This window comes from Rattus norvegicus, chromosome 9 (assembly GCF_021556685.1).
Source record: "Rattus norvegicus strain SHRSP/BbbUtx chromosome 9, alternate assembly SHRSP_T2T, whole genome shotgun sequence".
Lineage (NCBI taxonomy): Eukaryota > Metazoa > Chordata > Mammalia > Rodentia > Muridae > Rattus > Rattus norvegicus.
In genome coordinates this window covers 96,724,129-96,751,698 of record NC_141542.1, presented here as the reverse complement: position 1 = coordinate 96,751,698, position 27,570 = coordinate 96,724,129, and the positions used below count along the sequence as shown (strand labels likewise).

At 36.4% G+C, this 27,570-nt stretch overlaps 1 protein-coding gene across 6 annotated transcripts in view; it reads left to right on the top strand.

Annotated features, from left to right (window-relative positions):
- Positions 1 to 27,570, top strand: part of Cul3 (cullin 3) — a 77,997-nt gene that overhangs the window by 41,944 nt on the left and 8,483 nt on the right. For all 6 annotated transcript variants that reach the window (NM_001106923.2, XM_087565481.1, XM_087565477.1 and 3 more), the window contains 10 exon segments: positions 10,577 to 10,737; positions 11,299 to 11,413; positions 13,048 to 13,276; positions 16,895 to 17,040; positions 17,831 to 18,007; positions 19,087 to 19,257; positions 19,709 to 19,816; positions 22,550 to 22,674; positions 23,180 to 23,276; positions 24,207 to 24,341. In NM_001106923.2, the coding sequence (NP_001100393.2) occupies positions 10,577 to 10,737; positions 11,299 to 11,413; positions 13,048 to 13,276; positions 16,895 to 17,040; positions 17,831 to 18,007; positions 19,087 to 19,257; positions 19,709 to 19,816; positions 22,550 to 22,674; positions 23,180 to 23,276; positions 24,207 to 24,341 (1,464 nt within the window).

Below are 27,570 nucleotides of genomic sequence, written 5' to 3'. Positions count from 1 at the left end.
AGTTCTACATCTGGACTCAGAGTGCACTGCTAATCCTCCTCCCTTGTTACTTACTTTTCAGCAGCATTTGGCACAGATGGGTGCACTTTTCTTTTAATATATTGGTCCCTGGTTACTGTGACAAAGCACTGTGTGCCTCCAACCTTCTGCTTCTTCCTTCTCAGCTACTGCTCCTCTTCCACATCCTTCTCTTCCTCCTCTTCTTCAGTAAATCAAGGTATCTTTGGACGTTTTGACTTTTTCTTCTACTTACCCTAAGAGTTCTTTGTGCTTCTGTACACAATTTTCAAATTGTATATATAACTATTGTAAGAGATTTGGCTAACACTATCTGTTTAGTTGATGGCACCATTTATCGTCTGTAAGGCACCTCAAACTTGACATTCCCAAGTGAGCTTGTAATTGTCTAGTTACCTACATCTTTCCTTGCTAGAATCTGATTTCGTATGTTCCTATCTATTGGCCAAGATCAATCTTCCTTTTTTTAAAATTATTGTAACGGGGTGGGGGGGGGCAGGAGGGAGAGTGAATTAGTCTCAAAGCACCACTAGACAATATTTTTCCCAGAGGAATTTTTATTGTTGTTGGGGGTTTTTTGTTTGTTTTGTTGTTGTTTTTCCTTACCCCCCCCCTCCCGCCCCATCCTCCCCCAATCATACCACTTAAATTTTCTGGAAATCTCATATCCTTTGTTTTGAAAGGTTTTGAAAACTGTCCTTGTTCTGATTAAATTTTGAAATTTCTTGTCAAAGCTGGGGTGGAATTAGTGGTGACCCATCTGTGATATCTGCACTTGGAAGGCAGAGTCAAGAGAATCAGGATTTTAAGGTCCTTTTCAGCCACAGAGTTAGCAGCCTGTCTCAAGGAGAATGAAAGGTTCTTACTAGTGTTCTGATGAGTTTTGCCCTATAAGTTACAGGTGCGCTCCCTTTGTGCTCAGAACTGTTCTTTAGCAACAGTCACAGCATCTCATCACTTACTGAAATTTGGAGCTAATAATTAATATGAAAGTTATTTGAATAAAAAAACTTCAGCCATGTGACTTGTGGGTCTGCAAACCCAGTTCCTAAGTGGAGGTTGGGTGGAGTAAGGTGTTGGCTAATTCACTGTGGACATTCCAGGCAGAGCAGTGATTCAGTCTGGTAGGTCAGAGTGAGATGGTGAGGTTTCATGTCCTTACTTAAAATGCTGTATAATTTTTAACTTGGGGATTGTTTATTTCCAAAATTTTCCATTTAATATCTGGGGCCAAACTAAAAGCAAACCTTCAGAAAGCATGGATTATTGTCCTATCGTATGGTCTATCTGCTAGACTGAATTGAGGAAAGGGACAGTGCCTACACAACCATTTTGTGTTGTAACATCTAGCCCAGCTCCTTGTGCAGGTTAGACACACGCAAGCAGTATAGTATACGATCTTTTTGAATTGACTGCCTTTTCAAAGTACTTAGTAAGTCTTATTTTAAATTCAGAAAGAATTATCTTTACTTCCCATAAGCCAGAAATTTTTTATCTTTATATCCTTCATTTTCCTGTCTCAAACTTTTTAAATACATGTACTATTGTGATTTTAATTAAAATATACCAGAAATGACATTTTAAAATTAAGAAAAATGTGTACATGTTGAAGTAATTATTGAAATATTAGTATGTATTATTCTTTTTTATTAATTCATTGAGAATTTTATGCAATGTATTTTGATCATATTTATTCCCCTTCCTCAACTCCTCCGGAATCCTTTCTGACCTTCCTGCTGACTCAGCTTTTCTCTGCATATCAAGTCCAGTTTGTGCTGAACCAGCTACTCGTGGTGTGAGTAGTTGTAGATGCACCAGGTATTGGTGCCATTAAAGCTGACTTGAGTTTTCCTCTCTTAGGAGCAGTCAAATGCCAGTAGTTCCTGAGTTAGGGATGGGACTTCATGCCAGTCAGGGACTTTATGTGGTCTAGTTTATTTGGGACTTGTGCATACTGTCACATGTGATATGCATCTTTGTTGTATCTGGAAAACAGTTTCCTAAGTGATCCACTACCTCTGGCTCTTAAAGTTCTTCTACCCCACTCTCACATAGATCCTTCAGATTTCTGGGGAGATGTGAGATTTGCATTACCTGTTTGGCTGGTGAATGCATTAGAGTTTGTAACTGCTTTATTTAAATTCACTTTTTCACTTTCTTTCTTTCTTTCTTTTTTTTTTTTTTTTTAAGATTTCTGTGTGTGTGTGTCTGTCTGTCTGTCTGTCCCTGCTTGCTGCCTTTGGCGGTCAGAAAGGAACATCAGGTCACCTATAACTGGAGTTAACTTGTTTGTGATCCATAATTATGTGGGTGCTAGGACCCATACTCTGGTCTCCTCTGATGAGCAAGTCCACTTGAGTACTCGGCTTTCCTCCAGCATTGGGTGTATTGTTTGCTCATGTATAGCTTTTAAGACAGTTTGGTGAAGTTTCATTTTTCAGGTTAGATTATCCAGAAAAACTAGTGATTAGGAGAGGATTTGTAATTTTTTGAAACAGAATCTCATATAACCCAGGTTGACCTTAAACTTACTATATAGTAGAAGAAAACCGTGGCCCTCCTTGCCTTCACCTCCTGGGTTCTGGGATTGTATGAGTGTGCTATCATGTCTGTGATAGTGAGGAGGAAACCTGAAGTTTTTAATGAATGGTAGGCAGGTACTCTACCAACTGAACTACATTCCTAGCCATATTTTAGTATTTTATAGAATAATGTACTTAATAGTTGAAGTTATTTCATTATTTTTTTCTGTCTACTATAGAAATAAATAACAAAGGAGAATTTTTATAAATGTTTGATAGACTCCCTTTAGCAACCCAGGTTAACATTAAAGGAATAGAAAGCCATTTCTGTCTTGGGGAGGAGAGGTAGAGGTAGTGGCTAGAGCACTAACAAGATGCCATCCCTATATAACATGTTTAACACGACCTCTTCAAAGTGTATCAAAGCATAGGTGAGAAAGAGAACAAAACACTTACGGGACCAGGGATAAGGAATTAATAGGAAGGTGGAGTCACACTAATGCACTCAGAAACCATAGCCAATAATCCCAGCCAGTCAGTTATGTTTTGCTTTTTGAAAACTGGAAGCACAGAAAAATGTTGATAATTTCCCAGTTGACTTTGCCTTATTCTCTGAGGAACAGAAGGGTTTGGCTTCCATAGATCACAGTGACCTTCCTTTACTCTACCTGAGCCTGAGCCTCACCAGAGCACTCACAACCAGCTTTTGGATGTCTTTTAATTTTTAAAAAATTTTCCATGTATTTGATCATATTCTTACTCCCACATCCTACCCACCTAACTTCATGTTCCCTTGCTGATTTTGTGCTCTCTCTCACTTAAAAATAAAATCAAAACAAAAAATAAGACAAAAATTAACAAAACAAAACATGCATAGAAAAACCCTGAAGTACATTTTATGTTGGGTATGGGGCCTCTCTGGACTGTGGTTGATATGCCTAAGTGACACTCCATTGGAGAAGACTGATTTTCCCTTGGCACCAGTTACAAACAGTTCTGTCTAAGCGTAGAGCTTTGTGTCCATTATCCTTCTCAGTTTAGGGCTGGGATTCTATCCGGTTCGAACTTGTGTGCAGGGCTTGTGGCTAGACCACAACTTTCCTGATGAAGTATATGGAGTGAAGCTGACTTTGGCGTGAAGCGCTGCTGCCAGTGTATGTGGGAAGTTTGAAGCAGTGAGAAAACGCTTAATGATGATTAAGAGAGTCTTAGCTTTAATTTCTGCTTTGTCATTATTTCACTTACTTAATGCTCTGGATGAGCCTGTTTTTTCATATCTATAAAACATTTATTGTATAAGAGCTCTGGCGCTTTCTGGGAGTCAGAAAACTCAGTGCAAGGTTGGAATTTCTGGATCCTGTCTTAGAGATGGTCATGCTTGTGCTCATGTACCTCACAAGATTGGCTTTATCTGTATGGAAGGGAACATGAGGCCCTCTGTACATGTTAAGGGAATGGTGCTGGGATGATCAAATTTTCAGGGTTCTTTCAGCTCTAAAGCTTTGAACTATTATAGTACTGAAAGGCAACAGCAAGATACAATTTGTAGGGATTGGTGAAAAGGAAGTAAACAGGAAGCATTTATGTTGATATTAAGTGGACCACAATTTAGGAACTCTTAAAGTAGATTGATAGCCTGGTGTAAGAATACATCTCAGTTAAGTAGATAAGGCATCTACTTAGTGATAACTGGCAGCACATTCATAGTCCATTGTGTGGGCAGGGCACTATTTTAGGCACTTTATCATTTAGTCTTCACAATATATGTTTTATCATTGTTTTAGAGTAGTTATTAAAAGTAGTTAAGCAATAAAAATAAAATATTTCCCTTAGTATATGACAGTAAATATCTCTTATTACATAGCCCTTTCTATCCACTAACTTATATACATACCCAGGTCACAAGTTGAATATTAAATTGCCTTCACTTTATGGATAAAGAAATTTAAGGTATAGGGATTAAGAATTGGAGGTAGAGAGATTGATTTAACAAGATTATTCAGTATCTATATGGCATGAGTAGTGAGATGATTCCATGTCTTTTTTTCATTCCATGCCTGTGGTCTTCACCACTTTCCAGTTTCACTTTGGAGTATTAGTTATTATAGTCAATCTTACAAGCCAAGCCATTGGTCTAGTAGAATTAGTGGTAAACCCAGAGTTGAACTAACATTCACCTTTGTGCTGTGACAACAGATTCAATAATGAGTAGCTGTTTTCCAGTTCCTTTTCAATCAGCAGTTTTCTAATGTAGAAATCCTTTTAAACAGTTAATCCTGGTTTCCCATACCTAATTTGGCAATCTTTGAAAACATTGAAAATATTTTTTCTTTCTTTATATGTTTGAAGTAATAGTAAAAGTCTCACTCTGAAGATGTCAGTTTCCAAGATCAGTTTTCAGTAGTTCTTAAAACCATAATGGGAGTACTTAGAAGCTCTGAAACCTGGCACCCTGGCAGTTATGCCATCCGTTGACAAATCATAAGCCTATGCAAATTTAAAATAGTTTTTTGTTTTAGTTTTGTTTTTAGGAGTGGCTAGCTTTAGTTCTCAACTTGATGCAACCCAGAATCAACTAGGAAAAGTCTCAGTGAGGGTCTTGAGTCCATTTGTGAACCTGCCCGTGGGGGATTGAATATACCCATGGGGAATTGTCCTAAGTTAATTGATACTGGTCAGATCCAGCCCAGTATGTGAGGTACCATTTTTTTTCTCACTAGGTGGTCTTGAATGAACTTTGTAAGAATGAAAGAATTATAGTCAAACAAACGAACATGCATGCATTCCTTCCTCTCTGTTCTCGATTATGGTTGCTGTCTGAAGTTCCTGCCTTGACTTCCTCACAATGAAGGACTGGACCTACCTGGATTTACAAGTTTAAATACATTTTCATAACTTTTCTACCTAAGTTGATTTTTATAATAGTATTTTATTATAGCAGAAATAAAATTAGAACATGTATGTAACTAAAAGTAAACAAGTGTTTTTGGTCCTCTTTTTAATGCAGTCTTTGATAAAGTTTTTGACCTAGAATTGTAGGTGGAGTATTAATTATATGGATGCTTGTTTGGTCAGGTTTGTTGACCAGATCACTCATATCTTTCATATTCTTACTCCAGTTTTTGACAGCTCATTTTGCCAATTGCTGAGTAATGGTCTTTTTCCTTTTAACTTAGTTGTTTTAGTTGTGTTGCAAAGCAAATATAAATTTAAATCGCTTTATCTTCTTGAAATGTCTTTAAAGTGTATCCTTGGCATTTTTAAGTTTTTGGTTTTTTTTGAAGTCACTTTCTGAGTAAGGTAAGAGGCATGAATCACTGGCTTCCAGGGTTATGTCATATGTACCCCACCTGTCACCCACCACACACACCCTAGTTAAAACATTCAGACATTCGAGTCTGAGTTATTTGCTGTTTTTTGTCAAGGGACAGCAGCATTAATAGTTGTGGATTGACCGCTGGTATTGTGTGAAAAACTAGAGACAATGGATGATACCTTCTTCTAAAGAAAGTTTAATTTTGTTTTGGTAGGTGGTCAAATAGGAACACATGATCTGGTGGAATTAAGGCGTTCTTAGTGCTAACATGTTTTTAGTTTTTGGGCCCCCCCCCCCTGGCTATAGCCTTCTACACAGTGGTTGTAGCCCCTTTAAGATCTCAGCTAAAAGCCTGAGGTATTAGCTATACTGTTTTTCGTATTGTCATATTTGACCTATTAGACTGCAAGTCTGCCAGTTAGCATCTTAGTGCTGCGATCTCTTTATTCTGTTGTGTTTTGAATTTTGTTTTATTTTCTCCATGGCTTAGTTGTGGAAATCTGACTGAGCTAAGGGAGAATGCAGAAAGGACACAGACCTAGTTGTAGAAAAGCTGAGATGGAATGGGTCTTGTGCTCTAAGGAAGACCCATCACCAACAGCTCTCAGAGAAGACAGGGGTACAGTGTTCAGCAGAATGAGGAAGGGAGCAGGCGGTTTAGCGAGTCTCATCTCGGTAGGAGGTTCTTGTAGGGGAGTGGTCTCAGGCTGCAGCCATCCTAAAGCAGAAAGCTGAAGTTGATAGCTCAGCACTCACACTCTAAACAGAGGAAGGCTTTGCCAGTTCCCGAGGGTCGGAAATACTGGGGTCCTTGATATGGCTAGGCTCAGGTCAGCGATTTACTCAAGAAACCATCTCATGATTGACAGTTTTGGTTGTCTTTCTTCTTCAGAACCTTTGCCCGTTGGAGTGCCAGCGGACATGTACTAACCTGTAACATTGTGTCTGACTACTGGGGATACTAAGTTACAGTAGTACCTAGTGCTGATTTAACTGTACTTTCTCTCTTGGCCCCAGTAAGTCCAGGTTTCGGTGATGATTTTAAACACTGGTCTGTGTGTATGTGTGTTTCTGGTGGTGGTGTAGGTTTTAATTGATTATGGTAACAACACTCAGTAGAGTTCGTCTTACAAAACTGGAACCCCCTCCCCTGCCCCGTACCTCCCACCTCCCTCAATCCCCAATTCTGCTCTTTGCATCTATGAATTGACTGCTGTGGGTACCACATATAAGTGGAGCAATACAGGATTTCTTTTTTCACTTAGCACATGCTCCTCCATGTTGTAAAATATGCCTGTTTGCCTTTTAAGTCTGAATAATACTTCATTTTATATGTAAACCACATTTTGTTTGTCCCATCCATTCATCACTGCACATTTTAATTGTGACTTTTAGAACTTGTGAAAATTGCTGTTGTGAACATTGTCCCTCCAGCTCTGCTTTCTGTATTTTGGGTATGTACCAAGAAATATGACTGCTCGGTCATAGGCTAACTCTGGTTTTAATTTTTGACAAACTTGGATGCTGTTTTCCACATCTCTCCTGCAGTTTAGTACTAAGAGTTCATCTCCTCTGCGTTCTGACTACCACTTGCTTGTTTGGTGTTTACGTGTTGCTCTTGTTTCGTTCTGTTGTCGAGTGTTTATTTTATTTATTTAGGTTTTTGGTACAGTGATTCTCTTGTGTCCTCTTGGCTGTCCTGGAACTTTTTATAGGCCAGACTGGCCTCAAGCTCAGAGGTCTGCTTGTCTGCGTCCTGAGTGTTGGGATTCAAGACCTGCCACCACACCCAGCTTTGCTTTTTATTTTAATAGTGGGTTTTTATTTTTAAATTTGAAGGCAAAGTGGTAGCTTTGGCAGTTCTTTCTATTGTTAATATTGCAAATGGATAACATTTGAGGTAGATGTTTACAGATAAGGAAACAGACATGACGGTCATAGTTATTAAATGTCAGACATAGAACTGATGGAAAGAAATGTATTATGCTCCTTGAATCAGTGCTCTTTTTGTGCCTCCAAGTATGGTCGTGCAGTGCCTGTCGGTGGCAGAGGAGGGCGTCAGATCTCCAAGATTGGAGTTACAGACCACTGTGTTGTGCTGGGAATTGAACCCAGATTCTCCGGAAAAACAGCAACTGTTCTTATCCACTGAGCCATCTATTCACTAAACTCATTTATGCTACATGTCTTCTGAACGCCAACGAGTTTAATAGAGACTCGTTTCTAGTGTTATTATTTTTCTTCTGCTTGTTGATTATAAAATTTTACAGTGGAGAACAGTGTACTTTAGTTTATCTTGTATTTTGATAGGGCAATTCCTGAGCAAAAATTACAAGATATTTTTCTCTCAACAAGTAGAATGTTCTTATTTTAAAATTTCACAGTGTTGAGAAAGATTTTTTAACCCACTGTACAGTGGTTGAAACTATGATTGAGCTTAAGGCATCCAAGTGAGGATTTTTAGGAATACATCCTGTGCTTTTCTACCCAGTTATCCGTAAGTAGTACCGTATTCACACAGGAAGTGTACTGCTTACTACTTTACACCTTACTTGGTGCCCTTTGTAAAAAATGAAATCAGAGTTGTATTGAGGAAATACTAAGTTCATTTTATAAACTATGAGTTAATTAGACTTTTTTTTCCTGATTCTGTAGAATTTGGTGCTTTGACTTTTTACTGTTGCTTTCTGTCTTCGTTGTGTTAAGCCCTTTTAACCTCTTATCTATTTCATGCTTGAAATAACCTTGTTTGAAAACACTATTATTAATTTTTAATAAATGACATTGCCTTGTGATTAAGCCTGTCAAGGCGGTTCAAACATGTTCTGACAGACTAGCTAAGAAGAGCTTAGTGAGGGGGCATTCTGTTGTTGGGGGTCTAGGTGTATGCTACCACCCTCAGCACTTGTTTAATTTTGAAAGCAAACATTGTTCAAAATAAACACTAGATAGGAATGGTAGAGCTTAAGTTTTCCTTCTTTTGCACACTGATTACTTCATGAGCCTGGAGCCACGTACCATGACTTGTTTCTCTGTGGCATGACTTTTAATACCATACCTTGAGTAATGAAACAATTTGGCCCACTTACAGGGGAATTTTTAGACTCTTGTTTAGGTTAAATTTTTTTTTTTTTTCCCTCGGAGCTGGGGACTGAACCCAGGGCCTTGCGCTTCCTAGGCAAGCGCTCTACCACTGAGCTAAATCCCTAACCCCTAGGTTAAATTTATTAAAAACTACTTCGGCATAGTGGGTTTTTACGCCTCTAGACAGGCTTTTGCCTAGAGTTTTTTGAGTTTGATCTTTTTATATTCCTAGTAAACGATTGGGTGCCTTGCTGATTTTGAGCTACCAGGAGGGAAAGGATAAACTGCTAAAATGGTTAAAGTTTTAATATCTGTGGCCTTGTTGACCTAAGTACCTCCTTAACTCTGTTAGAGATGATGGGACCCTTGGCCTTAATTAGCAGTTGGAGGGAGGCATGTGATACGGAGAACACCTGGTTAAGGTATAGCTAGACTTTGTTATTTTTAAACAAATAGTGCTTTTCTTAAAAATTTATCTAGTTTATAGCTGTTCTTAGCAAGGACTGAAAAGTTGTAAGGGAATGTATTACAGATGATGTGTTTACGAGTTGGTTTCTGATGTGAACCATTGTAAAGTCCTTAGCAGGATCTGACTCCCTTCCTAGCTCTGTGAAAGGACAGGCATAAGAGTGTCTCCATTGATTCCCCACTTTGTGCCATGGACTGCCTCTCAAGCTGAGAAGACTCCTGCTGACTCTATGTGCTTGGGCAAGAGATAACTACTAAGAGAACTACTAGTAGATTTAAAATGTGTTTTTCCCTTTGTTGAGGAAATGCACTCCTTTAATTGAACTTTCAGATATTTTTCAGAATATGTTTAAAATGTCTGAATTTGAGGTTTTAAAGTATAAATAAAAAGCACAGTATTTTATTTGCATTCTTTGCAGTAGATAGTTACTAGTGTTGGACTTTAAACATGCTGCACTTTGATCTAATTCTGAGAATATAACATTTAAAATTAGTTCTTAATGTTTTTATTATCTGTCTTTGGGGGTGATTTTTTTTATTAAGACGTTCCTTTTGAGAGAAGTAAAGGGTCTTTTTAAAGTAACAAAGAATTATGATTAGAGCTACATTATTGCTGTATTACATAAAATCAACAATGTAGTTAACAAACGGGAGCTTCCTACTGCAGTGAGAACTTGGCATTACCACACAGCAAATATTTCATTGTATCTTATCTTATAGTCTACTAATTTGCTTGAAGATCTTGTTTAAAACATGCCATTCATACTTGCAGCCCTTGTCTTGATGACTAGCCATATATGTCAGGCATTTGCTATAATAGATTATTACTAATTTTATATAGTCATACTTAAGTTTTTGGGTGTTCTTTATCCTTTCATTGACTCTTTGCTACATTTCCTTGTATTTGTTTAATTTTCAATAGGCTTATCACGTAGCTGATACAAAAGACTTTTTGCAGTTAGCAGTACTTTCCATTTTAGCTGTATAGTAGACAGAAGTTCTTTTTAAATTTGATTTAGTAACCATGGTAAATTATAAAGATTTAACTCTATGTAACTTGAGAGGTACTAAACATTTCCAAAAATGTTTGAAACAATTTTTATTGTAGGTTGTGAAGATTATTTTATATATGCAATAATTTTTGCTTAACATTTTGTTTTAACTGCAGGACCGTGTATATGTACAACAGAATAATGTAGAAAATGTCTACAATTTGGGATTAATAATTTTTCGAGATCAAGTTGTACGGTATGGGTGTATTAGGGATCATCTTCGGCAAACTTTATTGGATATGATTGCCAGAGAGAGGAAAGGAGAAGTTGTAGACAGGTATATCATTTACCCTTACATTTTGTTTTGGTTTTTCAAGTTTATATCATAAGAACTGGTTGATGGCATAATTTCATTAAAACACTAAAAGCATGAATGTTTAGCAGTTACTGAAATCTTAAAAGGCTTTCTTTCTTTTTTTTTGATTACCTAGAATTTAAGGGCACCGTCATAAGCTTATTTATTTATTTATTTTTAAAAATTGGTCTTCCATTTTAGTTTTTCCCACTTTTGTTTTTGGTGTATCAGCTTAGTCTTTTTTCCTTTAAGAACTCTTTAAATTTTTTGCCCCTTTTATTTTATATTTCATTGTCTTAGTTTAAATGAGATTGAACCTAGGATTTTGCTTAAGCTAGGCAGGTGTGCTGCCAATGCAGATCTGCAGTCTGCCTCATTGTAGCTTAGACGCATGGTCTCAGTATGTTATGCAGACCAATGTTGAACATTGAACACTTATGGAAGACTGGTCACATTGATAAAAGCTAAATGTTATAAAGGTATTTCAACTTTTGCATGTCTTTAACATATTTGATTATTAAGTAATTTAACTTCTTTTGACAGAGGAGCAATAAGAAATGCTTGCCAGATGTTAATGATTTTAGGTCTTGAAGGAAGATCAGTCTATGAGGAAGATTTTGAGGCTCCTTTTTTGGAAATGTCTGCAGAATTTTTTCAGGTAATCTGTGACTGTATAGATAAATGCTCTTTTATGATGATCATAACATTCACTGAATTTACTTAATCTGAACATTTGGCCTGTTTTGAGTAGAACTCATTCATTGGTGAGGGGATACTTCTATATACATACATACATACATACATACATACATACATACATACATACATTCTTCAGAACCCCTACTTCATTTTCTGACACACCAGTGAGGTGTTTATTAATAATAATTGAAAATTTTCCACTTTAAAATTATGTTAAAAAACATAAGCTGAGAAGTATCATAAGACTTTATTGTATTTATCTAATTACTGTAAATTTCACACATCACCAGACTTTTTAGCTATCAGTTAACTGATACAGTATTAGCAATATGTGATTCCATATGGCATATTTTTCTAACTTAAAGGTTACTGATTAGAAAAGCAAGTAAAATCGTCTGTGTTCAAAACCAATTAAATTCTAACAGTGAGGTCATATTAGAACAATTAATAATGAATTATGGCAACAACACTGAGTACTGACAAATGTATGAGTAGCCGTAAGAATAGCCAGTCATCCTTCCTTAAAACAACTGTTTTACAGAGGAAATATAGTGGTACCCAACTACATTACTGTTTCTATACTGATACTATGATTTTAAAAATAAATCAATATAAAATTATTGCCAACTTGGAAGTTAAGTAATTCATTCGTAAGAACCATTAGATGTGTATTAAAACAGTGTTTGATAATTTACCCATAAACAAAAAAAAAAATGGAGTTGCTGCTTTCTTCCAAATTGGCTTATAGCCAGCCAGCCATTAGAAAGATCTTTGTGAGTGCACAGGAGAGACTGGGTCATGCTTTATGAGTTTATAATTTTAGAAGCAGTGTTATTTTTGAATAATGTATTAGCTGGTTTTAGTGTTATTTTCTTTCGTCTCTAAAATACATTGTAATTACATTCATATTACAGGTATACTTAGAAACAGTTTATTATGACTGAAGATGCTCTCACCAAGATTGTTGTTTAATGTATTAAAGTCTGTTCTTAGGAACTTAATTTTAAAAGTGAAAACTACTTCTGCTAGATAGAGTGCGATACTTATTTTTTTGTATATCATGTTATGTATCTATATATATCTTTAGTTGTATTAATGCTACTATCAGGTAGGTTAAAATCTATTGAGATGACATCAGTAACTCTGAAACTGGTAAGGACAAAGCAGACAAGATGAGTAATTATTTAAAAGTTAATTTTTCTCATACTGAGTATGTGTTCTTTAAGCTATAAAATGGAGTAGCAGAAAAACTTCAGTAATAATGGTGTGTCAGCAAAGTTTATGACATTGAATCTTTCCTGTTAAAGTTTACAATAGTAAATGGGAGAAGCTTCCCTCCTGACTTAGGTCAGATGCTTGAATTTGAAGTATACTAGCCAATCTTTAAAACACTACTTAAAGATAATGTGTTAAATTAGTTTTCTGTAAATAAAAGCTTTAAAGACTAATTTAGTATGATAAGAAACTGCATGAAATGGCATTGGCAGTTAAAGACATCTAACATTGGTATGATTCGTTGTAAATGTTATAGAAACCCTGTTAGAACAGAAACTCATTTTTTATTATGTTTTTTTTTTTAACTCTTAATTGCAGATGGAAAGCCAGAAATTTTTAGCAGAAAACAGTGCTTCAGTATATATAAAGAAAGTAGAAGCTAGGATTAATGAGGAAATAGAGCGGGTGATGCACTGTCTCGACAAATCCACAGAAGAGCCTATTGTGAAGGTGGTGGAGAGGGAACTCATTTCCAAGCACATGAAGACTATTGTAGAAATGGAAAATTCTGGGCTAGTACATATGCTGAAAAATGGGAAGACAGAAGGTAAGTGTTATCAGTTAAAGATCACTCTAACTTAATGCATGTCAGCTTTCAAAAAGCAGTGTTTTATAGTAATAACTTATCCTAGTTAGCACTGGGGTTGGGATAAAGCTTTTTATTGTATTAGTCATGAAAATGTTCCATATTTAGAGTATTCAGTTACATTTGCCCCCTGCTTTTTATATTTGTTCCCTCACTTCATGTTTGCAGAAGATGAAGCTCAATATTTAATCATAGGCCAGTCGGTTCCTACTGCACTCCTATACTTTTTGAAATACTAATGAGTTTGAGTGCTAAAGTCTCATATATTTTCTTACAAGGTTGGAGCATTTTTGTGTTTGTGCATACTCTTACGTTCCGTAAAAGAGTATTTAAAAAAAAAACTAGTAGACAAGTAGTAAAACAAAAAGTTAGCAATTTTTTGACATAATAATCATTATAATTGGGGCTGGGGATTTAGCTCAGTGGTAGAGCGCTTACCTAGGAAGCGCAAGGCCCTGGGTTCGGTCCCCAGCTCCGAAAAAAAAGAACCAAAAAAAAAAAATCATTATAATTGTAGTGATCATTCTTAACTTTAATTTACTATGTTTATGTTTAGAGGTTATGAAATGATTGGGTGTTCTGTAAGAAATTCTTGGTTTCTGGTATTTTGCTTTGAAGCTTTCATTTTATATGACAGTGATGATGATCTTTTTAATAGCCATGAGTTTTCTTCCTTAGCAGTATTCTAGCTATTTACTGTTAGTAAAAGAAAATATACTACCTATTTGTGTGAGCTAGATAAGGAAAGAGAAAGGGTTTTGTTAGTTTTGGGTGTTGTTGTTGTTGTTGTTGTTTGGTTTGTTTTTTTTTGTTGTTGTTGTTGTTTTGTTTTTTGACAGAAATATCCAGAGACAAGACACAGAAAGGCAGGTGTTAGAGAAATACTGACAGGCAAGAATTATCCTTTTAGTCTCTAATGGAATCCTTGACTTGTGGTTTTAGTTAAGAGTTTTAAGTATGTGGCAAGTTCCTAAAAAGCTATATCTAAATTTATTGTTTCTATTATTATTTTGAGGAAACAAAAGTCTCCTAGTTTATTTCTTCTCAAATATAGTACTCTTGGATATTTGTGTAAGCGAGATGTAATCTGACTTAGTTTTACTGGCGTTTATTATATTGAATGTGTATACGTATACACACATATACAATTGTTCGGAAGTCAAGAGAACAACCTGTGGAAGTCAATTCTATCACGCCATCATCTGAGTTCTGGGAATTGAACTCAGGTTATCAGGCTATTACACCCTGAATCCTCCTTTCTCAGGCTCCTAGCAAGCACCTTGCCAAGGGCTAGATAACACATACTTTAGGTTAATGTGCTGCTATAGTGGGAAAATAACCCCTGACAGTGACACCAAAGCTTGGCTGTTGCATGAACTACATTGTGGAAGTGGCGCTTAGGAGCTGGGAGTGCTTGAACAACAGTATTTCTGGAAGCCGTGTGGAGAAGCCTTGTGGACATTTGTTTGCGACTACTCGGCATGCCCATTACGGCAAGCACTCTAAATAACAGAGTAGCCACTTACCATGCATGATTTTGCTTTAGTTCTTAATGTTCTTAGCGGGGTTGGGGATTTAGCTCAGCGGTAGAGCGCTTGCCTAGCAAACGCAAGGCCCTGGGTTCGGTCCCCAGCTCCGGGAAAAAAAAAAAAAAAAAAAGGCTTAATGTTCTTAGCACCTGCTAGCTACCTATGATTCTAAATTAGATTTTTAAATTGCCTTTAACTTCCCTCCCCTACCACTAGAAGCTTAAATGAAGAGTGTGTTCATTGTGGGCGCCTGGCTCATGAACAGTTGTTGTCAGACACAGTTTCATCATCATTCTCATAAATCAGAAAATGAAAGATACAAAGGGAAGATAAATGTACATTGATCATTAGATACATATAACACTATGAATCAGTAAGTTCAAATGGCATCTCATATTATTGGCTTATTTTTTAATTAAGTATTGAGGAATAATACATGATTTTTCAATGCCATATTTTTTCAATTAGTGCTCACATTTTTTACTATCCCATGTATTTAACATGAGAACAAACAATTCAGTGAGATTGTATTGATTAATATATATAACTTAAATGTACAGATGAGTAAAACTTAAGACGTAGGAACAAAGTAGACATTAGAAACAGTTTACTCGGGGTTGGGGATTTAGCTCAGTGGTAGAGCGCTTGCTAGGCAGGCCCTGGGTTCGGTCCCCAGCTCCGGGGGTTGGGGGGGTGGGGGGAAAAACAGTTTACTTCAGATATTTGGCATGCAAAGCATTCTCTAGTTTATAAATTGCTATTGTACTTTGTAATGACTTTAATAAAGTTTTGATTATAATGTATAACATGATTTGCTATACATTGATTACTCTAAAATGAATTATAGATTTTAACTTGTGAATAATTCAGTAAAACAGATATTAGTGATCTTTTGTGTAAACTTTGCTCACTGTTTTTAGAATACACCAACATTAAATGTAGACACTAATTTGCTCTTTTTTTTTTTTTTTTCCGGAGCTGAGGACAGAACCCAGGGCCTTGCACTTGCTAGGCAAGCGCTTCTACCACTGAGCTAAATCCCCAGCCCCACTAATTTGCTCTTACAAAGTCCAAAATAGATTGCTTACTGTGATGACAAAACTGATTTTATGTCAGATTGATCATATGACTCATTAGCCTAAAATATTTATTGTTTGATGCTGAATAGAAAACTGTCAGCCAACCCTGACCTAGAAACTGCTGTTTTAATGCCATTTTCAAAAGTTAATGACAATACAACATTTTCATGTCATAAAATTCTGACATTATAGCGTCCCAATAAACATTTTTATAGAGAAACACTGGGCATATGGAAGAAAATTACTTTAGAGAAACACTGGGCATATGGAAGAAAATTACTTTAGAGAAACACTGGGCATATGGAAGAAAATTACTTTAGCTCCACATTGTGGTGGTGTTAAAAATGACAGGAAAAAAATGTGAAGACCCGAGTCTAAATTGAAACAGTGTAGTGTGGTGAATCAGTCTTTAAAACAGAGATACAGACAATGTCAGTGAGAAATACTAGTTGGGGGGAGGGGAGGTATTTAGGTTGTAAATTTATTTAAAATTTACAATGAGATACAGTGGAGTAATAGTAGTAGTAGTAGTAGTAGTAGTAGTAGTAATAAATGTTTTAATATGTTTAATTTTTGTAATGGTTGACAATTCAGCTATATTAACTGGTTTTATATTTTTACTTGTAACGTCTAACTATACCTTTTAGTAGACATTTGTAATATATGTACTTTCTACATTAGAGTAACAGAGGATACATTATGTATAACTATTTGTCATTTTAGAGGAATTGGTTAGTATGCTGTTTGAGTTCTGTTCCTTCTGTATAAGTTAAAATATGCTAACACTTTATTAGTGCTCTCAACATAGCCAGCCAAGCACTGTAAGCTCATAAATTGTAGCTTTTAACTAACACCTATTTTTTTATAGTCATGTGGACAGCAAATGGTGGTAATTGATCATCTTTTTTGAACAGATTGAAATTTTTACCTTCATCTTTAATGTAACCAGTCTCTTTATTTTCTGATTCTAGACCTTGCTTGTATGTACAAATTATTTAGTCGTGTGCCAAATGGTTTGAAGACAATGTGTGAATGTATGAGTTCTTATTTGAGGGAACAAGGAAAAGCCCTTGTTTCTGAGGAAGGAGAAGGGAAGAATCCTGTTGACTATATCCAGGTAGACTAATGTTTTACATTCATGATACACATTTTACAAATATTTGATGCATCATTTTTACTAAGTTAGGTGTTATATACCTATGCTAACTATTTTAGAATAGTTCAAAATGTCTACATGTGTTTCAGGGAGCTAAAACTCAGCCTCTGTTTAATTTGTTTAATCTGAAGTGATCTATATTTTGTGGTTTGTTAGTATTTAAATACAGGGAAAGCCAGGTTGTATTTTAATTGCTTAAATGTCAAAATGTTTTGTTTTAAGCAGGACTTTGACTAAATTGTATTCCAAGTTGGTTTAATTTGAATAATTAGTCTTTTTAAGCTTTATTTTTTATTTATTTATTTTCTGGCTACTGTATTTGGTCCAGACAAAAAGTTAGGAAAAGCAGAAGCAGGGGTTTTGTTTGTTTCATCTTAAAATGTGTGCATTTCATTTATTTACACAGGGTGCTGAGGTGGGACGGGGTATATGCATACACATGCGCCTTGTGGAAGTCAGGGCAGAGTCGTTTCTTTCCTCCTGTGATACGGGTTTCAGGGATCCAAAAAGTACATTTACCTGCTGAGCCATCTCTTGGACCCTGTTGTATTCCTGATATATTATACATGCGAAAGATAGAACATTCCATTACTAACACTTGAGCATATATACAGATTGGAAAATAATAATAGTCTGTAAAATTATCTCCAGACACATAATTACCAACAATGTTAGGGTAAGGCTAGATCATAAGTATTTTATTTACAAGAACATTTTTATAATGTTTTCCAAATTTGTTTTTATTTGGAAGGGCTTATTGGATCTGAAGAGTAGGTTTGATCGCTTCCTTCAAGAATCCTTCAATAATGACCGACTCTTTAAACAGACTATTGCTGGGGACTTTGAGTATTTCTTAAACCTCAACTCCAGGTCTCCTGAATACCTCTCATTATTTATTGATGATAAGCTGAAAAAGGGAGTCAAAGGGGTAAGTAGTAATGCATCTAAAGTGCAGTAGATTTTCCTCAGCAATTTAAAGTTCGGAAATGAATGTAAGGTATTTTACAGATAAAAATGTAAAAAGAGGGCAGGCCTCTTTGCTGCACTTATGTGCAGGTCTTGAGACACTCCTTTTAAACGTCTTAGATATGCTTAAAGATTGCTTGACATTTCACATATTCATTCTTATATAATTGTCATTTTAAAAAATACCCCCAAAAGAAAAAGCACAAACATCACACCTACAGGTTTTAAAATGATTGCCTTTATAGCTGAAAATTAGTGAGAGGAATGACAAATTGGAGAACTCGCTGGCAGTTACAGATTGTCACTGTTTTTATCTGGTTCTGGGTATAGAACATCAAGAAGGGCTTGGTTTTGAGGAATGGAAAAGGTGTACTGAATTCTGAAATAACTTTTGAAAGTTCTACACACTGAAGCTCAATTTTTAGTTTTATCTCTGGGACCTTGGGAGCTCACTTAGAACCGTAGAAAAATCAAAATAAGCTATTTTGATTGTGTGTGGTCTTTTAAAACCTCAACTTAGAGATTTCGAGACAGGAGAAAAGCAGCAAAAGGCTGCAGGTTACAGAGGCAGCTGAGTGAGAAACAAATCACTGACTGCCAAGCAATAATGTCTAGTTTAATCTCTCATTTCTAAAATCACAAGCATACTACAGTCTTCTATGCTATTTTCTTTCCTTTATTTAAAAGATGAAGTAAAGACTGTATTCTTTGGATTTAACAAAAACCCATTTGTTTGTCAGTTTTGAGTTTTTTAATGAATTTAAAAACAAAACAAAACAAAACAAAACTCTTGGGGCTATGCAAGTTCCTGCAGAAAGTTTTACTCTTTCCCTCGTCAATCAATTTATCTGTTTTTGGTTATCCTTTACTTAGCTCAGTCCTGTAGTAGTGACTGTCCCATATGAGTGGCAGCACTCCATTCTTTCAGTGCAGTAGAGAGGACAACAGTGTGTGGAGTAGGGCACAGTCCCAGATCACATTCATTCCCTTAACCAATTATTGTGGTTTTAAAACGGAACTATCTTTTGATTAATTTTTCAGCTAACAGAACAGGAAGTAGAAACGATATTGGATAAGGCAATGGTCCTTTTTAGGTTTATGCAAGAAAAAGATGTATTTGAACGTTACTATAAACAACATCTGGCAAGAAGACTGCTCACAAATAAAAGTGTTTCTGATGACTCTGAAAAAAATATGATTTCTAAATTAAAGGTAAGCTTTATTTAAGATGAATGCAGTATTCCCAAATGATGTTGACTCACTATGCTGGTGTTCACCCACACTGTTGTAGCCATTTTGAGCAGGGCATAGGCTTTGTTTCCATGTGTTAAAGGTACAGAGCATCAAAGTTGTGTAGCACTGTCGCATGGTCTAGTTTCTAAACTGATCTGTGTCATCGTCACTTGAGATGTCTGTAGGACATTTCAGTATACTCTACTCTCCCTTGAGTATGGTGGAATCTGGAGGAGCCTAGAAATTATGTTTTAAACTAAAATCCTTAAGTTATTTTTAAACATGCTAAGGTTTAGTAGCCACAGACTCAGAGCAACCACTAGAAAGACTTTCAGAAGAATAATTAGAGATGGCAATAACATAAAAGACTTTCTACACTTTCTCACGGGAAAGTTTGCTATTTGTACGTATTTGTGATCTTTTTCCATAGACTGAGTGTGGATGTCAATTCACATCGAAACTGGAAGGAATGTTTAGGGATATGAGCATCTCAAACACAACTATGGATGAGTTCAGGCAACATCTACAGGCAACGGGGGTAAGAATCTGCATTACTTTTTTAAGTTAATTAATTTATTTACTTTATGACCTCAGTTTCAACTCCCTCCTTTCCTCCCAGTCCTCTCCCATCTACTCCTTAGGTGAGCCCTCCCATGACTGTCAACCAGCCTTGGCATATTAAGTTGCAATAAGACTAGGTGCATCTTCTAGATGAGGCAACACAATAGGGGGAAAGGGTCCCAAAGGCTGGCAGCAGAATCAAGGACAGGCCCTGCTCCTGCTGTTAGGCATCCACAGAAAGACTAAGGAAGTTACACAACTGGAACATTTGCAGAGGGCCTAGGTTGGTCAGTCCCATGTAGACTCTTCCAGCAATTCAGTCTATTGAGCCTCTGTGGGCCCAGGTTAGTTGGTTTGTAGGTTTTCTTGTGTCCTTAACCTCTTTGGCTCCTACAACGTCCTGCCCCTCTTCCACAGGATTCCCCAAGCTCCACTTAATGTTTGGCACTGGGTCTGTCTCCATCAGTTTCCATCAGTTGCTGGGTGAAGTCTCTCTGATGACAGTTATGCTAGGCTCCTACTTGCGAGTATAGCAGAATATTATTAATAGTGTCAGGGGTGGGATTCCTCTCATGGCATGTGTCTCAGATGCTGGACCAATCATTGGTTGGGTACTTCCTCAGTTTCTGTTCCATCTTCACCTCTGAACACAAATTGTAGACCAAAAGTTTTTGTGTCTGGAATGTTGTGTACCAAAGATGGCTGGTTCAGGCTCCATATCCTCCTGGGAGTTTTATTGCCCTGTTTCTAGCTTGTCTCAGCAATGTGACCTCCATGCCAGGTGTCTTTCCTAGTACTCCTGTCTTCCTCACCACCTAATCCCTCCTGTTCCCATCCCCTTCCCTGTCTAGCCCCCTCCCCTCTGTCCATCCATGATGTCGATTCTAATTAGTGAGGTTGACAAGTCCCCTGCTTATTACTTACCTTCTTTGGGCCTATGATTGTAACATAGTTATTTTTTACCTTACACTAATGTCTACTTATAAGTGAGTATATTCTTGGTCTAGGTTACCCCACTCAAGATGATCTTTTCTAGTTCCATCCATTTACCTGTAAATTTCTTAACAGCTGAGTAGTATTCCATTAACATTGTGTAAATGTACCACATTTTCTTTATCCATTCTTCAGTTGAGGGACATTAAATTATTTCCACTTTCTGTAAAGCTGCTATGAATATAGTTGAGCAAGTGTCCTGTGGTAGAGTGGGGCATCTTTTGTGTATATACTCAGGAGTGCTGTGGCTGGGTCTTGGGGTAGAACTATGCCCAAGTTTCTGAGAAACCGCCAATTGATTTCCAAAGTTACTGTACAAGTTTATACTCTGTCTAGCAGTAGAGGAATGTTCCCACTGTTCTACATGAGCTGTCACTTGAAATTGTGATCATAGCCATTCTGACGGGTGTAAGATTGGTTCTCAGAGTTGTTTTGATTTGCATTTCCCTAGTGGCTAAGGGTATTGAACATTTTTCAAGTGTTTCTTGTCCATTAGATTCCTCTGTTAAGAATTCTCTTTGTATTTGCACCCCATTTTTAAATAAGGGTATTTGGTTTGTTGATGTCTAGTTTCTTGAGTTCTTTGTAGATTTTGTATATCATCCCTCTGTTGAATGTGGGGTTGGTGAAGATATTTTCCCATTCTGTGGGCTGCTATTTTGTCCTTTTGACAGGACCTGCATTAATTTCTTATCTCAAATGTTGGATCTTTGTTTTTATACTTTGAAGGTCTGTCCCTCCTTATTAGTGTCTCGGGCAGTGTCATATGCTTCAAAGCCATTCCACGGTCAGAGCAGGTAGAGCTGCACAGCGGGCTCAGCGGCTAAGAGCTTTTTGGTACCGAGCCCATGTGAGGCAGCTCACAACTGCCTGTAACTGCTTCCAAGGGCTCTGGCACCTTCTCTGTATTACTAGGGCAACTGCACTCAAGCACACAAAGTCATACAGACATATAAACATGATTAAAACTAGTAAATAAAAACATCTTAAAAAGTAACTGTTTATGCTACAGAATTTAAACTTCGAATCTTCTCAGCAATTTCCTGTGTTAGAAACAGTTGCTGTATAGCAGCAGAGTCGGCCAAATGGAGCTCCCTGAATTTGAATTTTGTTAAAATATTGTGGATCTTCAATCTGAACATAACTCTTTGAAGGTTTTGGGCCTGTTGTAATCTAGCCAGCATAGTGGTTCTTTGATTTACTTTTTAGAGTCATACAAACAAATACTTAAGTTTTTTTTTTAATCTAATAATACCTGTGATTATAGTATTTTAAGAATTTGTAAATATTAATTTTGTCCTTTGTTTTTGTTTTTTTTTTTTTAACAAGGGCAGAAAGCCTAATGATGAGAGTGATGGTAGTATGTATTTTACTGAAGTTGACATCTGTTATACAGATAGATGTTTATTGAAAAGAGATGCATAACGCTGTACCTACAGCTAATGTTAGTTTAATGTGGTAAAAATGTTAAACACAGAGATGAAAGATACAGTTTTGTCTAAATGAGTTATCATGTGTCATATGCTTCAAAGCCACTCCACGGTCAAATAATTGTAATTATGTGAAAGATTAAATAGATCTAATATCATTAAGAAGATCATTTTCTTTATATGATTCTAGTCATGAAGATATCTATTTTGATATGGCTACTTTGATAATGTAGTACGGCCTGTATGTGTAGGTAATGACTCTAGTTCACCTCTTTCTATTTGTATAGGTATCTTTAGGTGGAGTTGATCTCACAGTCCGGGTTCTCACAACGGGATATTGGCCTACTCAGTCAGCCACACCAAAGTGCAACATCCCACCTGCTCCAAGACATGCTTTTGAGATATTTAGACGGTAACACCTAAAGAAGACTCTTTCTCTGAATATTAATAACTAAATTTGAATTCTTGTATTCCTAATTGATACACACACACACACACACACACACACACACACACACACACGCAAGCGGCTTTAAACCTCATCTTGTGGAGAATTTTTATTAATAACTTTTAGCATGTAAGAACAGATTGCATAAAACTTGAGAAGAGTATCGATATCCTTTCTTCAGCATTTGTGTATGTTAGTATTGATCACTGCCTTAGGATAGGCTGTGTAGAAAAATCTTGGTCAGAGTATATAGGAGAAATGATTTTCTCTGTGGCTGCCTACTTAGGTCACATTGGTCTTTTAACAACACCCCATACTTTGCCCCTAACTTTCTCTTCTGCTAAAAAGTAGGAACAGAACTTAATTCCTAAGGCCTTCATCTTTTAGTCTCTTATCTGTTTGCTAAGGGTTGTTATCTTACAATTTATAATTTCAAATGATTTTATAAAACTATTTTGCTTTCCTACAGGTTCTATTTAGCCAAACACAGTGGTCGGCAGCTCACACTCCAGCATCACATGGGTTCTGCAGATCTCAATGCCACCTTTTATGGTCCAGTTAAAAAGGTAAATATTGACACGTTTCAATACGCAGGGCAAGTTAACATGCATATACAGAACTGCTGTGTGATTAGGATTGACCTGAGTGTAGCTGTTACTCCCCATCTCTTATGTTGGAAATCTTTGTTTTTTACTTACTGTGTGTACTTTTTCATTTGTCAACTGCATTTGAAAATATCAAGAGCATGTCTTCTTTAAAAATAAAATACTAAAGAAATTATGTATTATGTTTATAAGATTAAACCAGAAACCCTGTTGCTGAAAATAGCATAACGTGAATTGACTGGAAGGCATACAGAGCAAAGCCATATGCCCCTTTTTAAAATTCTGTCTTTTCTTATTTCTGGTAAATGAAAACCAGGGGATTGGCACTTGATACTTATAAGACATGCATGTATTCATACAGTAATTTTTTAAAAATGTGCCAGTAATTTGTTTCTTTTTAGTAAGGTTTTTTGTTTTTGTTTTTTTAGGTTTTGAAGTGTAGACTAATTATTCTTAAGGCCATTTGCCTTAAAATTGAAAATCAAGGCTTAGCAAAAATTTTTAATCTAGATATAACCTAGACTTATTTTTAATGAGTCACATTTTTAGTGTTGCTTACTACATGTATAACTTGTTTTTATATGCAGTTAACATAGATGAGGAACTTTATTTAGTTGACAAGTATATGGCAATTCCATATTTAAGTATATGATAACTTTCTTGGCTATATTGAGGTATTCACTGTGTAGGGAAACGGGGATAATTCCTTAATAAAGAGGCATGTGCATGCGTGCAGGTGTGCATACCTGTGTATGTTTAAGCATGATTATATTGGAATAGGTTATAATTTTATTAGAGCAGAGGAGCTTATGGGATTTATTTCTGAAAATATGGCAAAAGCTGGTAGAAGATAATGTCTTTTTTTTTTTTTTTTTTTTTTTAATTTAACAGGAAGATGGATCTGAGGTTGGTGTTGGCGGTGCACAAGTAACTGGTTCTAATACACGGAAGCACATACTGCAAGTCTCCACTTTCCAGATGACCATATTAATGCTTTTTAATAATAGAGAGAAATACACATTTGAGGTATGGGTTATAGCAATAATGTTTGACCAGTGCTATTGTTTTCTCTTACTTTTGTTACTTGAGTCTTGATGGAGTTTTAAGAGATGCCCTTTGAATACCAATAGGGAAAACTGCATAAAATTTAGGCATTGAATCCATTCCTGGGTCATGCTTTGTTTTGTTGTTCTTCATTGACATTATTGAGGGATAGCTTTCATATTTTATAAGTAGAGAGCTTGCTAAACTTTAAAAGTGGGGTACCAGTGTGTCCCATTATCATCATCATGAATACTACCTCTTTTTTTTTTTCTTAAATCTGTAGTCAGTTCCCTCTAATCTTGGTGCCAGTTAGCTAATGATTAATGTATTATTTCTGTGGGTTGTTTTGCCTTTTGAAGAATTTAATGTAAATGTAATGTAGTTATGTGTATTGTTTGTGTTGAGATTTCACAGCTAAGTGGTTTTTGCTTTGGGGATTTTTGTTTGTTTGTTTTTGTTCTTGTCCTTTTCCTTCAGATTTATCCCTAATGTGTAGTGCCAGTAGCTGATTCTTCTTACTGCTCAACAATGTTTTACTGTGTGAATTTGCCACATTTTCTCCATTATTTCACTTACTAAGTTTTTGAGTTGGTACTAGATTGTTTAAGACTAGAAACATAAAAATGGAAAGATAACTCAGTCAGCAAAGTCACTGCATTATCTGAGTATGATCACCTTCACCACCACCATGTTAAAAGCCGGGTATCATGGCGCACACACATAATCCAAGCACTGGGGAGATGATCCATAGATCTGTGAGAGACTACACCAGGGTTGTCCTTGACTTCTACGTACCTACTTGCATGTACCTAGACATATACACACAAACACACAGAACTCTATGTTTAACTTTTTAAGAAACTGTCCAACCTGTACCCTAAGGCAAGAGCTCCAAATGCTCCATACCCTCTACAGTCTAAGTACTTTTTGCCAGTTTTGTTGATCTTCATATATGTGTGTATTTGTACATACACACACACACACACTAACACACACACACACACACACACACACTAAACTGCAGACACAATTGTTTTGCCACATCTTTTGTAAGTGTTGTAACAAAACACCATGACCAAGGCAACTTACAAAAGAAAACATGTAATTGGAATTATGGTTTCAGGCAGTTAGAGTTTATGATGTCAGAGAAAAGGCATGGTGACAGGAACAGCTGAGAGCACTAGGCTCTTGAAACCTCAAAGCCTAACACTAGTGAGACCTCTCCAACAAGGGTTTTTATAGTTAATACTTTTTATTTATTTTCTATGCACATGGGTGTGTGTGTGTGTGAAAAAGAATGTGTGTGAAAGAGAACAACTTGCAAGATTCTTTTCTCTCCTACCATGCAGGCCCTGAGGAGCAAGGATAGAGTTTGGTGCAAGCACCTTTACTGCCCAGCCATCTTTAAGCCTGGTTACATTAAATTTAACCAGTCTTTTCCTATATGCATAAATGTTGCTTGGTGTTGAATGAATATCATCTTAATTTTTTGAAGTAAAGTCTTACATGTTTTGGAAACCTTTAAAATTGCCTTCATATGGACTGGAGAGATGGCTCAGTGGTTAAGAGCACTGACTGCTCTTCCAGAGGTCCTGAGTTCAATTCCCACCAACCACATGGTGGCTCACAACCATCTGTAATGGGATCTGATGCCCTCTTCTGAAGACAGTGATGGTGTACTCACATACATAAAATACAGCAAATTTTTAGCTATTGCTTATAGGAAGGAAACATGAGTTTGAAATTAAGAGCAAGAAGCTAAAACTCAGCATCTGTTTTGGTACTTGCCGTTATGTTTCTGGTTTCTGACAAACATATTAAGAAAATATCATTTTTATATAATACATTAAAGCTTGAAATTTAGATATTTTAGTTCAGTGGCCAAATCAAGACAGTTTTTTTTCTTTATATTTAACAAATAGATTCTTCCTAAGGATAATGCTAATTTTCATAGCAAATTATATGGAATTACATGGAGTTCTGTTGATGAAGCAAACATGGTGTATATCTTAACCAAACAATATACAAAAAAACTAAAAAAAAATCTAAGCGATGGAATTCTGTAGAAAATAGAAATAGGATGAGATTATAGGCATCAGTCACTACATCAGGTTTTATGTGATGCTGAGGATCAAACCCCAGGTCATCCTGCATGTTAGGCAGTGTTCTGCAAACTGAATGTATACACCAGATCCAGTAGGGTTTAGCTTGGTTTTTGCTTGCTTGTTTTGCGGGGCATAGTTGAGGCAGAGTGGCTCTTTTATGTGGCTCTAACTATCCTAGAATCTAATACATATTTTTTAATTGAGGCTTTTTTGTGAACATTATGAAGTGTCTTATGTATGATAAATATCAAGGTTGAGTTTTGAGAGCTCTGTGTATAGAGAACTAAAAAGTATGATGGGATAAGCAAAAATATAAATTCATTTTTCAAAGCTACTATAGAATAGATGTATTAACTTTAATGGTTGAAGGAAGCTTCCTTTTTTCAACCAGCTTGGGATACATTGTTATTAATGAGCGAATTATAGGTAGAAGAAATTAATTAGATTATTGCTCTAACATTGCCAGTTTTAGCTATATCATACACAGAGTTTTCTGTGTAGAATTCTGTGAAGTGTAATGGGCCTCAAAACCTTCATGTTCCCTATACCTCAAATCTAAGGTGATGTGAGACTATGCATGACAGATAACGTGCATTTTACACTGTATGTAACATCTATCACTTAAGCTTCATTAGCCAGCTCTTTTTACAGAGATTAGCGGCATTATAGTACTTAATAAGAAAGCTGACCTTATGAGAGTCTTGGAATCAGTAAGGTGGGTGTGTCACCACGTACCAAATCCCTAAATGATCTGACCTAAAGCATCCACTCGCAGTGTTTCTCAGTTGAGTGCTTAGCAGGACTCACTTGCATAGTTACGGCTCAAGGTCCTGACAGGTTGTATTTACATGTCGGGTTGAGGTTAGAAAACCTCCTGTAGAGTGGGCTTGAGGGGTGTGCTTCCAAGGGGTTTTGCATGGTGGGCAGGTTGGTTGTTGCTTTTGGTAAAAGTCTGTAGTTTGTAGTTTCTTCTCATGTAGATAGGCCTTTCTACGTGACGTTTTGGTCATCTTCCATCATAGTGCCTCATTTGTCCTAGAATGAGTAGTCCTCGGGCTCCCAAGAAGAAACTATGTGATCTTTGTGATCTTGGTGTCACATTATTG